We start from the raw sequence: 14,889 nt of genomic DNA, 5'->3' as shown, positions 1-14,889 counted from the left end.
TGGAAGTTTTACAGCAATAAAACTGCAGTATCTTTATTAACGAATGCAAGAAAAAGTTATTTTAAAGAATAATATTATTTAATTAACAATTAAAATGTATGTCTGTTTATGTTTTTGTAATGTTTTGGTATAGTGTGGCTACAAGCCCTGCAGCAGCACGAGTGCGCGACATCCTTTCAACTGAAAGCTGGCGAGGAACAAGAAAAATTCGTTTCTAAAAACGACAGCGATTGTGTGAAATGGGAACTACTTAACATCGCAACAGAGGTGAGTCATACCTCCGCTTCCTCTACTGCGCGGCGACGCAGATTGTGCGTACACAAAAATCACACGACCGCGACCAAACAGCTGCACGATCAAAGAAAGACGACGCATTCGCTCGAGGCGTCGCTTCGAAGCTCGAGGAATCCAGCTGCTGCATCGGTCGAGTTGCGCCGACTCAAATTTGTTCTACGATATCTGTGCGAGCTTTTACGTCGCGGCAACGTCGCCCGATCGAAATCGAAACACGTGAGTTTCCCCGACTGCCGCGCGCTGTCAGAAAGTGCACCTTGAGTGATTGCTTCTCCGCAAGCACGGAAGCTTAACAGGAAACGCGGATTTCCGTTTGCGAAGCATACCCGTTTGAACGGCAAGTTTGTTCCGGGTTAAACTATGGCCTTGGCCGCCCTGATCCACAGACTGCTCCAATCATTCTACTGGAATTGGTTTTCCCCGTAGTGTGCCTCTCTCTATGTAGATTGGATGAAAATGCGAAGGTGTTTACAAAGACTGCGATGTGTTGGAGTTCCAGTGCGCGACGCGAACCGTATTGAAGCGTGGTGAAAAAACGCGAAGAGGAAACGTTTCGCCATAGGGGACACGCAATTATTGTATGCAAATGTCCAGCATGAGATTAATCGCACTTTATACACATGCGCACCATACGCCAAACCGTCGTCGCAGCTTTTCCACATCGCACCGATCTGATGCGTGGCGTTAAATTTTATATGTGGTCTGGCAGTGCGACATACACGCCTGAACTGGATGTCATTTATTTTTAAGCTTACATTTGAAGCCTCTATTGTTCGCTTATGCGGTTATATTTACAAGCATAGGAACGTAAACAAGCTAGGTATTGCAGGAGTTATTATATAGCGTACGTCGAGCTTTCAGAAATAGCTTCTGATAACTGCATGCTTATTGCAAAGTGCCACTGAATCCCATCCTAAATATTTCTGGTGAGTAATTTCTTTTTTTTTAACACTCGATGCAGTTTATACTTGTGCATTGAGCACAAACAAAAAATTAAGTCTTTTTTACAGATATGCCTTCTCCAAAAGTAATTTTATCACAAGAGTGAGCAGTGCAAAAGGAGTCCTTACAAAAGAGTTCCGGAAAACGGAATGTAATAATGAATTTTTGCTGAGCACCATTCTGAACAGTACATCGAAAAAGATTAATAACTGGAAAACAAAATAAGGTACATAAGCTGAATGCTCTTATATAATGGCGACATGTTTATGTACCATAAAAGCAGTGCTCATTTGATGGATACTATTTAAAGGTGTTTTTAGTATTGAAAAAAGCGAGTGGCACTTTTCAAAGCTGTGCTAATGCAACATACAAAAGGAAGTACACAATACGAGCACAGTTTCAATTCAGTTTAATGCAACATGCCGGAAACTGAACTAAATATTTTAGTAAAAACAAAGGCAGTGTTTCAGTTGTTGCCTCGGCCACTGGACAATGTCATGATACAGCGTTCTCCAAAGGTGTCCATAGAAGACCTGTCATGTCTAGAATGCATGTCTAGAAGAGATCAAACACAAGTCGTACTGCAGACGTTTATGCTATGCTTGATCAAGCATTGTCTCAGGTAGATGTCTGCACGCGGTAACTGAAGGTATTCACCTAAGATACATAATTGTAAGTCATGTTATAAATGTCTAGGTCATTACTCATTCTGTCACTAGCTACTGGTAGAGATAGAAACAAATTAAATACGAAGCGCAATAATAGACAGTACATAAAAGAAACAACAGGTCAAGGTACTTTGTCCTGTTGTTTCTTACCTGTGCTACTGCCTTGCCCTGCCATTTCTTTTGTGTTGTAGAACACTTGAATCTGTCACATTGCAGAATTAAGCTGTGGCTGCATGAAGCTGGCTCGTGAGAGAAGGACAAAGCCTTAAGTCATTGCCTTTTTCCTCTGTGAGTGCTTTGTACTGTTGCAGAGCAACTACAGCATATCCTGTTCAACTATGGCAATGGCCCATAGTCCTTGATATAGCTTTTGCGAATGCTCACTGTTCTAATGTGTTAATTCTGTCTTGTTGTAGCAAATTCTGAGGCGTCCTGGTTCACCAGTGCCCACCATGACAGTCGCCATTACAGACGTCGCATACGTCGGCCTGCTTCTCGTCTCAGTCGTAGCAGGCAACTTTGTGCACCGCATCAAGGAGGTGCGACACCGCCGGGTCTACTGCACCGCCCTGGGAGCCTTTCTGGTTCTGTTAGTGTCCGGCCGCCATGCGGTGCACCCCTGCATCGTCAGCGTTGTCAACGCCTTCATCGTCACCACCTGCTCCGTCAAGTAGGCAACATTGTTTGTATTTTCTCGTATTTTTCTCGTACATTCTCTCGTACATTTTTTCGTACATTTCTCGTACATCTTTCTCGTAGAACATGTAGGGCTGGTATGCTGCAAAGTAAAAAGGAAAACCAATATTTTCGTGTTGCTGGCTCAGTTTGAGAGACAATGCATGTGAGAAGCCACAGCCACAAATAAATGGGAGCCACATAGTATATTCGTTGGTACCATCAACCTTACAGCTGCTCTGTTATCTGCACTGTGCTCGAGTGTTCTAGAGAGCAGTGTAGATGTCTGTATACTCGCAGCAAGCACATGTGTAGCAGGCTTCAAGGCAGGTAGAATTTGGCGAGATAATTAGATGTACCAAATGTATATTCTTTGCAATCTCTGGCAAGTAGCACAATTCCGTTCCTTGAGCGTGGGTCGCTTGAACAGGCGGGCAATACTTGCGCAAGAAATTTAAATGTGTGATTGACTACAATCAACAAAAGTACACAAGCAAAGCGTACACCCACAGTCGATTTCATTCAGACTGCACAACATGACTTGATTGGGAGATATGCTAATCTGATTGGCTGACAGGACGTAGGCCCCATGTTGCCTCAAAGCAACGTAGGGCCTACAAGCGAATCTGTGCTGAAGATAACTGCAGATTGATTTGTGACTATACGTGCCTGGGTCATTTTAAGCGTACACGTGTGTGTTTTTGCATTCCACGTACCTTGCTGTTCAACAGCTATGGCCAGGGGCTGATCCCATCACACCATACTCTGCAGCAAAATGACACATGTGAATACAGAATGCACGAACGCCTTCCTCACGCATTCAAGATGCCTTTTATCTTGCAATGGATAACTTATATTCGTCCTTCCCCCCTTCTTCCTTTCTGCAGATATCGGGCAAAGGCAAGCTTTGTGTTCTGCTTCGGGTACCTTGCATTCTTCAAGTATCTGAAGTTGTGGAGCACTAACCCACCACCGGGCATCACCAACCTTGTCCAGATGATGCTCACACTACGAGTAAGTGAATAAATTACCGGGAAACTTGTGAAAGTGAAAAAAGGAAAGACATTGAATGTGAAATGTACCAAGGATTGATTACACAATAGACTTGTTAGCAAGGCGAACATAAAGGAAGCTTTACACTTTGTATGGTGAAGAGTTTACTTTGACATAGGCACACAATAAATTAATTGGAAACTATAAACAAAGCTCTGAGGGTGCAGACACTGAGCAATTTTTACAGCATGATAATATATCACTCTGGTTAGACTCATTATTTGCATTTCTGTTCCTTCAGAAAAAGGCCTGATGTATAGCTTATTTGCACAAGTAAAATGTGCGCTAGTTATGTTTCGAAGAAAAAGAAAGGTTTGTTAAATGGGCAACACTTAGGTTCGTGGCATATCACAGAATTTAGCTTTTACAAGCTTTGTCCTAAAAGGACGTTGAAGACACATATAAGTCAAAGCGTAAATTTGCTGATTGGTGCTGCGAAACACCAAAAGCAAGAAATCAACAGTGGGCGAACAGATGGAAGCCTCAGCCTGGAGCCAATGTTTCAACAAGCTGAAATGTTGAACCCTTTTTCTGTACTGTGTTGTCCTTTCTTTCTTTTTTTTTTCCTGGAAGTGTTGTATCGTGACTCAAGTAAGCTTGACTAAATATGTACAGCAGTGATCTGCATCTACCCAACGTGGCAACTCCTGTCAAAGTGTGTGCTAGGTGAAATACAGGGTTTGTGCCAGTACTCTTTTGTTGGGAGAGAGAAGGGGGGTGAGAGCAGAGCAAGATTCTTCATTTTTTTCGGGGGGGTGCGGGAAGGCACTTCATCATGATGGCAAGAGGGAGGCAATGTGGCCGCAGGACAAAATTTTGGGGGCAGTCAGCCTTCCCCTGTAGAGCCGCTCCTGAATAAAATATAGTATATGGAAGGTGAGTGCAAATTAAACTTGAAAGGGGGGGGCTGGGGGGATTTGAAGCAACAATGTGGCTATGAGAGATGCCATAGTTCGGAGAGCACGCAAATCGGCCCAGCATCAGTGTGCCTGTACTAATACTTCTTCTTGTTAATCACCCAGTTTTTCTCCACAATTTAACTTTTAATTTTACCTAACCTTACCTAAACCACCCAGTATTTTCTAGCACTCAAGCAAAGCTTGGCTGGCAAGTGAGTTTAAGGTGGGAAGGGACAGTGTGAACGAGTGAGCATGAACAGTTTCAGTGTAGTGTATTGCACACAGATGGCAGGACTGGCTATGGAACAGCAGATCCTACATGAGCAGCACGAGGAAAAGAGGACTGAGAAACAGACTTACGAAGAGGGCGACATGAAGCCTGGCTTTTGGGACGTCATTGACTATGCCTTCTGCTACATAGGCGTGCTCGTCGGTAAGTGCATCTTCTCACAGGCAGCAGCCTGTACTTAGATAAGCTCGTTTATTTTTTTTTTAAAGCATGTACCCCTCACCGGTCCTCATCTGAAACTGTAAAGCACTGTCCAAAAAGCTTCTACCACAATAATTAATTTTTTAAAGAAAGGATCTAATACTGATGAAAATAGAAGCAAATATGAAGCACAACGATAGACATCACATGAAAGAAACAGCAGGACAAGGTACTTTGTCCTGTTGTTTCTTACATGTGCTACTCTCTTGTCCTTCCATTTCTTTCATGTACTGTCTATCGTTGCACTTGAAAAGTTTTAAAAAAGACCTTCATTTGTCGTGAGGCTTTATCCACACCACCATTCCATACATAGGGTAACAGGTGATCGTGAAGATGCGATTGGTGAGGTGTGTGGTGTAGCCCCCTTGAATGCAGAGAATGTGGGGCAGCAGGCAAGGCCAGAGCACTGGCCCAGTATCTTATAGGGGCCATTGTGCAACCTTACAGAGTAGCGAGGTGGTCAGAACTTGAGAGCAAAGCGATGAACTTGAACATGCAGCATATCGTCAGTGCAGCATAATTTGTCCCCCACAAATCTGCTCCAGGATGCCGCTTCTGTCCACATCACTTTGAGTGATTGGTTATTATTTAATAAGCAATCACTCTTTCATTAACATTTAGCTCATATTTAAAAGGTGTATGCATGAACGACTTTGAAGATTATGTACATCTGCAGTGGTTAGCATATCACATAGTATCTAAATGCTCTTCATGTTTTGTAGCACCTTGAAATGACAGGCTATTGTATTTCATTACTATTAGTGCATTTGAAATATTTTTCAATGTTGAGGTTATATGTATTTCATTTGACTTGATCATGATTGGTGCATCTGAGTGTTCTCCACCTACTGTAGTACTTAAGTACTTGAAAAAGCTGTTTCCTCTTTGAATGTGTACAATATTTTTTTAATTTATTGGTTACTGCTAGACATCTTAATGACTGGCTGACAAGCACTTTGTGCTTAGACCAATCGATAGAATGTCAGTTGTAGCCTGGCCAACAAAGGTCAATTTGATTTCTTTTTTTCATTTGTTTAAATTGTTTCATCCGTCAAGCTCGTAAGTGATACTGAGGCTTGTTGATGCAATGGGACGTGCGTGGACGCAGGCCCGTACTACCGGTACCGGACGTACCGCGACTTCCTGAATGCCCCCTACTTGGATTCGGTCGACCGCAAGGGCATGTGCCTGAACCGTGTCAAGGTGGTGCCAATATATGCGCTGCTTTGGCTGCTCTTCGTACAGTTCTTCCCACCCGATGTAAGTGATGGCCCCTCTCATGAGAATGCTCGTTCAAGTTCGACAGAGAAAACGTACACTCTCACTTGGGATAAAGTGTACAGAAGCAACACAATGACATGGACACAACGAAGAAAGAACGAAAGGCTTAAAACGCCCTGTGTATGTTGTTCCCTATTGTGCCCACGTCCTCGTGCTGCTCTGTACACTTCATTCCGATTCAACGTGGCAGGCCAATAAGCCCGCATTGCCACTCTTGTCGAGTACAGTCACAAGTGAGGACAATATGCTGCACCTGAAGTGAAAGATGGAAAAAAAGAAATTGCATGGAAGGGCAAATCAACCATTAAGAATCCTATCTAAGGAACAAATACACCAAGACACACCAACAGTATAACTGCACAAGTCATACTGTCGTGGATTCTGCCACAACAGACTTTGCAACCTTTCACAGTAAGTCAGCGGTTATGGCGTTGCGCTGCTAAGGAGAAGGTCGGGGCTTAATTCGACCCCGGCTGCGGCCACCGCATTCCGACGGGAGCAGAATGAAAAAATACGCTTGTGTACCGCGCATTGGACACGCGTTAAAACAACCCCATGTGGTCAAAATTATCCGGAGTCCCCAACTACAGCATGCCCCATAACAAGACTGTGGTTTTGGCAATGAACCCCAGAATATGATATTGTTTGTGTGCTATAATTCTTCTCACTGAGTCGAAGGTCTACAAGATGCCTATTGTTTCATTTTGTCAAGTTGTTGATACCACACACACAATAGCAGAGTGCTATAGCCTACCATTGCACGCTGGCGCAGCGACCAGCAGTACTAAACTTGGACAGTTTGGTCATGCTGTTAGTTGGCAACTTAATCATTTTCTTTTTGTTCTTTTTATCAGTGGTCACGTCTATGACTTTGTCATAGCTCCAGCATTGTGTTCTATAACTTCAGTTGTCCTCGATTGCAGAGTCATACTATTTGTTTATTTTCATCATCTCTGTGTCATCTGTCTGTCGTCTGCATGTATGCATTGTACAGCATCTACAAATTAGCCGCAGGCCCGTCATGACATTTTAGTAGGATATACTACAGCAACACTAGTGTGCGTTGGTGACCTGACACAGGCATACAAGATTCAAACACTACATTTCATAGACCGGTTATAGACTCGATGAGCGACTATCGCTAACAAGTTTCAACCTAAATGCGTTACATAAATTGTCTGCTACTACAACTGTGTAACTATTCCCAGATGAAATGCTAGTAGTAGCAGATGATAGTAAATGATAGTATTGCGTCAGCCTTATCAGACATAAAATTCAAGCTAGCATCGTATAACGAACACCTTTTTCGTTTCTTCAGTACTTTGGCTCCGAGGACTTCTACCAACACGGACTGCTATACAAGTTGCTGTACCTGACGCCCATGTTCATCATCTTCCGGCTACGGATTTACATCGGTTTCGTGCTTGGCGAGTGTGTCTGCATCATGGCTGGTCTTGGCATCTACCCGACCGAATCAAAGGCAGCGCCTGGAGTCGGCCCCACCGACATCGATGCCCTGCTCAGCGTGTCTGTATCCCCCTCCAGCAGTAGAACCTTGCAAAACGGTGCATGATTATCTGATCGATAACAACTTCGCACAATTTATTTGCTGCGATCACATGTACATGATGAGAACTTCGTGAAAAATTTCATGGCTACCTAGATAACTATTGATAGAAGCGCACAATTGTTTGTACACAAAGATGATCAAGTTTGATATGCTGCACATTTGCAAGCTATTAAGTGGGACTTTCTTAATATGTTCTTGGTTAATGTAATTTCTCGGTTTATAAGCTTGTGCTGGAAACAACTAAAAATTTCCTATACAGATTGTACTGTTAGTTATTACGATTTTCCAGGTAATATGTTAATTAGTGCTACCAAGTTATGTTCCTGGTTTATGAAACTTATTGGCTTTATACTTGTGATGAAAGTCATTAGAATTCCGGGTATAGACTTACGATTGGTTTGATACGATGCAATTCCTGCATAATATTTCTTTCTACATTTAAACACTTGTCAGTGAGCTTTTATTGTAATCACCCCAGTTGAAAAGTACAAGTACCACTGTCTTTGATTAGTGCAATATTAGAGGACAAAACAAACCTCACCGAGTGACCCAACGTTCGGACGTCAGCATGCGCTAAACGAGAACTTTGTAGACATTGTATATATAAGCACACCAACATTGTGCCAATCAGAGTTTGCTGTGCAATGGCAAAACACTCTTTTTTAGCTTTGCAACGTCCTTCTAAGCTGTTTTTGAGGAAGTGTCTTTGTTTAAGCCTTTATAGTCAACAAAGTTTTAAAGGAGTAAAAACGAAACTTTCGCTTCGCCCCTCCAGGTGGCAGGGCAAAAGCGGCGACTGGGCAAAGCAGGAGTTCGACTACGAGACCATACACAACATTGACGAGGCACAGGCCGAACTGAGCACCACCATGCGCATGGGCATCCGCAGCTGGAACCGCACCGTCCAGTACTGGCTGGCCGTCTACTTCTACAAGCGGCTGCTGCTGCCCAAACCACTCAGGTGAGTGTCCTGCATGCACTGCTTCTTCACTCAGGTTGTCAACAGTATTGTCGGTCATCATCATTGTCACAAGTTCTAGGGTAAAGGCCTCTCTGAGCACTTTTAGATTCTCACTGCATGGCCACAACCCAGCCAGTTCCGTCTGCTTCAGTGCCATGTTGAACTAGAGTTCTTTTTACCTGGCATTCACTCTTCAGTTTAATATTGTTCCACGCTGCTCATACCCTATCCAAAAGCTTTCCATTCAGGATGAACCAGAATACTATAAACTCGTATTCATTATGCCTGTCATTTTTCTTTGTCACCCACAACGCCCACAGCTTCTTCATCCTCACTGAACTTGTTGTTCTATACAGGCAAGCACCACCAACAGCACACAGGTTTGTAGCTCAAAAGGAGCACATTCATAGGTACATTGGGAAAATATACATAGGCAGCTAGTTTAAGACAACTTGCATTGAGCATGCATCACCAGCTGACTGCTATACTACTTGTGCATCCAACTACGCAACTGTTTTTCACTGCTCCATATTTATCAATTATGCTACTGCACCATGCCAGGCAAGCCTCAGTAGTCAACGTGACACAAAAGCAAGTCTGTGCCCGGTCACTCGGCATGACATGATTTTGTGCTTACCGCTGCGCTGTCCTTACCAAAATTGTGCAGAAAGATTGCATTTTGTTCTCAGAGTCGTTCAATGTGACACTTGGCGCCGTTGCTTTCCTGGTTTTTACAATTAAGCAAAATGCGAAGTTGCCTTCATCAACTGGGAAGCTAGCTGCGGCGAAGGTGGCAGGCAGTAGCAAAGGTGACACCAACAGGTGTCCCCACCTGTTGGCAGCTGTGGAAAGCAGTCGTATTTTGGGAGTGTTTCATGCCTGTTCCAGAGGAGCAGGCTACGTGCTACAACCTCCCCAAAATGGCTGCTTTCTGCAGCTGCTGGCCGGCTGCGACGCAAGATTACACGACTAGTGCCGCCTTCTAAACTGCTAGCTTCCCCAAAAAGAAGGACAACCTTGACTTTTTTAAAAATCTTTGCCAAGTGCTACACGGAGCGATCCTGATCAAAAAATTTAATCTTTCTGCACAATTTCTGTAAGGACAGAGTAGCGGTAAACACAAGATCAGTAATCTACAAATTTAAGAGAAAGACCCACATCTGTGTACACATGATATTAGAGTCTGGCTCTCTCTCTCTCTCACTTATTACACATACGATTCAGATTTAGGAGCTCAGGTCCAGTAGGTGGCCAAACCATGGCAGCAGCCTAGGAGAAGTTAAAGGAACTCTCCACTGCTCAGAATTACGTGTCTTGAATTGCAGTAGGAACGAGAAGATTGTGTGTCGTGTGACAGAAACGAGCGAGCTTGTATCCATTAATCAAGGAAATATATTTTTAATTTGGCTCTGAGTGTTGTGCAAGAATGACGTACAGTGCCGCTCGACAGTGAAACAGTGCAACCTATTCTTGCACCATCACGTAACCAAAAAAAGCTATGTAGGGGAGAGTTATTTTGCTTGTATACAATACCTACAGCAGAATCTTGTCAGTTCGAACTCCGAGGGGGGACCGGAAATTTATGTGAATAAAATGGTGTTTGAACTAAGGAAAGCCCCCTTTAAATGTAGCACCCGATCAGTTGTGTGGTACAGCATGCAAATCCTAAGAAATCACAGAACCCACATTGAAAAAGTCTTGCCTTTCCTCCATCATCGCGCTACCACATGTGCCAGAAGAATCCTAGGTGCTGTTATAAAATCCAAGTGCGAGAAGATCGCACCTGGTGCGCCGTTTGCTGTGGGCGCGAGGGAGAACATGCTAGGGTGAGTCAAGAAAGCTGGTGACTTGATGTGCGCCGTCCTCTCTCGTGCTCAGTGTTGGAGATGCCATCACCGAGAGTGCGCTAGGAGGAAAAGGGGGCATAGGTGAGCATGCAGTAACGTGGTGAAGCGTGCACCTTGAGGGGTCAGTGGGGGTGTGGAGGGAGGTGGTAACGTGATGAAGCGTGCTACGGGGCTCTTTCATGCTTCTTTTAAGCTGGATGGGAATGGAGTGCGTGTGCTGCTCTGTTTGCTCTGTTTGGACTTGGCTCCCCATTCTCTTTTCTCGTCATTTTTAACAGCACACGACATTAGGGTAGCTAGCAACACATCAAACTTTTGCCTGTGGCTCCGGTTTGTCTAAAAGGTACTCCATGAGAGCGAGAAATTTTGTTAGAAATAACCGTTGTGCCATTGTGTAGTTTGAATTCGCTGCAGTTCTTCTCCATTCAGAGACTTTGCCGGGACCAACGAAGCGATTCGAATTATCCGTCAGTTCGAATTAGGAGATTTCTAATCATTGTGATTTCATGCCTGAAATGGTATTTTATGCTCTTCTGCCAGCATTTCTTTGCGTGAGATAGTAATTTCCTTCGTTTCTAGCTAGCACATGTTGAAAAGTGGTGCCGCCTTGCGCAAACAAATGAAGTCACAGTGAATGGAATGGTGCATTGATGCATGGCCTCTGAGACTGTCATCGCGTCCACTAATCAGTGTTGTCAGTGTCCATACACAGTTTTAAGGGACTTACACAAGGAGAAAAATTATGTTTTAAATATTTCTACTCACTTTCCACAGAAACCACTGCACATTTAGGCACTTCAAGTGGCAGGCTTTCTATTGAGCTACAAAATGGAAGATTTTCATCAAGGTGCATCGTCTCTCGACAGCCTCATGTGGTCATCTAATGCATGCGATGCTACTGTCTATAGAATTTTTGAGGAGGTGCTCACATAAACACACAACAGGCCAGCGAGCATAACGGTGACACCCAAACAGAGCCTCTCATTGGAAACATAATGAAAAACTCCCAACGGCCACCGACTTCGCAGGACAATGCTGACGATGACCCTCAGCGCCATGTGGCACGGGCTCGAGCCGGGCTACTTCCTGTGCCTGGTCACCTCGACTGCTTACATAGTGGGCGAGGAGCAGGTAGAAGTGCTGGTGGAGCGCCAGCGCTCCCTGGTGGTACGCCTCGTGGGGCGTCTCCTCCTCTGGTTCTGCAAGATGCAGTCCTTCACGTACATGCTGGCCGCTTTCCTCCTGCTCGACATCCAGCGCACCTGGCAGTACTACCACTCCGTCTACTTCGTGGGCCACGCGTACGTCGCCGTGCTCCTGCTTTGGCGGCTCGTGGCGCCACTCCACCGGATGCCGAGTGCCAAGCTCAAGCAGTAGGAAGCGCTGGCTCAAACAGAATGGTGCAGTGCACAGACTAGCGGAGAGTTATAGCCAATGAGTAATTTATTATAGTTATTTAATCCCATCTCATGGTCAAACGTTTCCCGAGCTTTTGATAGTCTTCCTTATCACACATCATGGTCACAAATTGCAGTGACATAGTCATGTTAAAAACAACATATTTTCTGGTTTGGCACGCTGCCGTACTTCGCTCGTAAGCAGAAAGCACGGGGGAGAGAAGAACAGGCCTCCAATAGGTTTCATTGCACGTTGGTGGCGTAGCACCACATTTTATGTACTATATATAGTCCACATCTGGTGTTAATGTCACAAAGACAAAATACGCCGTTTCATAGATAGTTTGCAACAGCGATGCAGTTCGCAGGGACGAACTAAGGCCGAAAATATGATCTTCATAGATTGCCTACAAATAGAATACACTCAGTAAGCAAAATATTTATTAATCAGTAAGACCCTTGGTCTTTTATTAGACTGCACATTATTAGACATTCCCAGCTGGTTTTGCTACGTGATTTAGCACGGTAAAAGGCTCCCGGCACAGTCCGGCCACATTTTTTTTAAAGTGAGTCTATGATCTCAAAGAACTAAACACCACACAAATTTTCAACATCTCAAGGCGTAGTTCGTGAACGCCAGTCCAGTAAACATGGTACACTAGTTCATCCCCATCACAATGTCTTTGGTCCCGTACGAGGAACATTGCTCTTCAGCAAGGCATGACCAAGTCACATCGCTAATGCTCCAAGCGAGTCGTGCCCCTGTGCATCAATTTTATCAATGGCTGCATTAGTGTAGTGCAGTCATCAGTAATAAAAGGCATTAAACCTCTTTTTGCCCCATCATGGCAGTTGCCATGATGACAAAGCATGCCTGAGCTCCACACCACAGGATGTCACCGATCATCTTTTCTTGGCTACATGCTTGCTCTGCTTTGAAGTACTGTTTTAAGCACATTGTGCACACCTAACTCCCCGAAACAGTGGGTTCCTGTAGCCGTTGCATAAAAGTCAATTTCAACACTTCACATGCATGCGCTGCAGGTTGTCCAGGCTGGGCTTTGCACTAAATGTTCAAGGCTCAGCCACAATCAAGACTCAATAATGTGCAGTCATCAATAGTCTGCGATTAAATAGGAAATTATTATGATAGTGTGTTATAATGTCGGTATATGCGACTCACTTTAAGGAGGAAAACTATCATGCTATCATTTCATTTAATATAGCTTGATTTCGAGCGCAGCAGTTTCCCGTACGCTTGGTGCATCGCCAAATGAAGTCCTAATGTCACAATCATGGAAGCACTGATCATGTCGTTCGGTTCAGCTTTAATTGTAATGCATTTGAAGTTTGGTACTATATGACAGGCAGTACATAATTTGGTTCATGCGTTTGCCAAAGGAAGCTGTAAAACAGGCTAGAATGGATTGGGTCTGCCTCAGCGAATGGTGCAAGGTGATTGAGGAATGCAGCTGAACACTTAATGTGTTCGCAACCTGTCTGGTTCTTTAACAACACAACCTGTGAAGCATATTACAAGAAAGGAAAATGGCACAGGTACACTCAGCATAGCGAACATTTGTATATATGTGTGCTCCTAATGTAATATAGATGAATATGTATTCAAATACAGTGAAATAAATGTATTCAAAAACAGTGAGACATTGATATAAAGAACAAGAATATATAACAAATTATTGGATGAGACTAAGTAAATCTAAAATAAAGTTGGCCATGTTTTAATTTAATGAGCATTCTACTGCTACCATGAAACTGAATATGCCTGATTCGTCGCGGTATTGGTTACAGCAAATCTCTGTTTGCACATGGCTCGAATTGACATGAGTAAAAAAGGAGATGGAGCTCATATCGGACAGAAGCTTGGCCTGGCCTGGCTTTGCACAATTTCGTAGAAGGGCCCCAAATGTGGGTGGTAACATAAGATGGCACCAATCTTTGTCTATTCTTCCACAACGAATATCGGGTACACAGAAACAAATTTTGCTCCGAATGGGACTTCGTTACATTGAGGCTCAAGTGCACAAACACACCTGGTGCTTACGACGAAGCAAAGTTTGTGCTAGATTCCTCTGTCCTTGAACAAACTACCGAGTATGCCAATAGATGGCATGCTGATTCTGAGCAACACCCCATTTCCTGTGACTTGGTTTTCAAGTTTGGTACCAGTGCAAGTACCAGTACCAGTGCAAGTACCAGTACTAGTACAAGCAAGTGCACTACCTCCCATATACTAGCCAGAAATAGCCTCATCCAATCCGGCCGAGTGTAGTTTCTTGTTCGCTTTTAGCCGACCGCCGTCATCGTAGACCATTTACACAGCAGCTCACTTGTGACAATACCAAATGTATCGGTAACTATTTGTGACTTGGTTTTGCGATATAGCTAATATCGAAATAATTTTCAAACTCTTTTAGTGCTGTATAAATTTGCTGCACTGAGTGAGTAATTAGTTATCCTAAGATTTGATTGGTCATGCTTTATTTCAATAGGAGTTAGTACTGCAGACATGGAAAGGATACTGCATTCCCCAATGTACCGTTGATCCTACTGAATGAAAGTTTCGCTCGTTTAGAGCTCACAGCTTTAACTGCTAGATGCAAAAGCACTACATGTTACTAGTATACACGCACAAACTAACACCAGCCCCAGTTTCATGCCAACGCACCAAATGCCTTTCTTTGGATTTTAAGTTTACCTCATCACACTCCTTAATTCACCTCATCGCACTCCTTTCTGGATTCTTCGAAGAATCTTAGTGTGAAGGGCAAGAAGTGTGCTGATAACACACATT

General features: G+C 43.8%; 1 protein-coding gene across 4 annotated transcripts; it reads left to right on the top strand.

Annotated features, from left to right (window-relative positions):
• Positions 1–145: 145 nt before the first annotated feature.
• frj (membrane bound O-acyltransferase domain containing farjavit) lies at positions 146–14,874 on the top strand. 4 transcript variants are annotated; one of them, XM_050176711.2, is made up of 8 exons: positions 146–267; positions 2,321–2,574; positions 3,467–3,593; positions 4,817–4,964; positions 6,130–6,281; positions 7,621–7,829; positions 8,648–8,833; positions 11,709–14,874. In XM_050176711.2, exons 2-8 carry the CDS (start codon positions 2,357–2,359, stop codon positions 12,055–12,057), a joined length of 1,389 nt encoding a protein of 462 aa, XP_050032668.1. In that variant the 5' UTR covers positions 146–267; positions 2,321–2,356; the 3' UTR covers positions 12,058–14,874. The 4 variants fall into 4 exon arrangements, with proteins under 4 accessions (XP_050032668.1, XP_050032669.1, XP_054925575.1 ...); XM_050176712.2 differs by lacking the exon at positions 146–267 and adding an exon at positions 310–510; XM_055069600.2 differs by lacking the exon at positions 146–267 and adding an exon at positions 532–1,220.
• The last annotated feature ends 15 nt before the right edge of the window (positions 14,875–14,889 follow it).

The sequence above is a fragment of the Dermacentor andersoni genome, chromosome 8 (assembly GCF_023375885.2).
Source record: "Dermacentor andersoni chromosome 8, qqDerAnde1_hic_scaffold, whole genome shotgun sequence".
NCBI classification, from domain to species: domain Eukaryota; kingdom Metazoa; phylum Arthropoda; class Arachnida; order Ixodida; family Ixodidae; genus Dermacentor; species Dermacentor andersoni.
The sequence above is the reverse complement of the archived record's forward strand: the minus strand, read 5'-3'. Positions and strand labels throughout refer to the sequence as shown.

Bases quoted from the DNA above. Each gene is read 5' to 3' on its own strand.
- frj (XM_050176711.2), top strand. From the start codon at position 2,357: ATGACAGTCGCCATTACAGACGTCGCATACGTCGGCCTGCTTCTCGTC. The intron at 2,575-3,466 runs GTAGGCAACATT...TCCTTTCTGCAG, and splicing joins GTCACCACCTGCTCCGTCAA to ATATCGGGCAAAGGCAAGCT. The intron at 3,594-4,816 runs GTAAGTGAATAA...TATTGCACACAG, and splicing joins AGATGATGCTCACACTACGA to ATGGCAGGACTGGCTATGGA.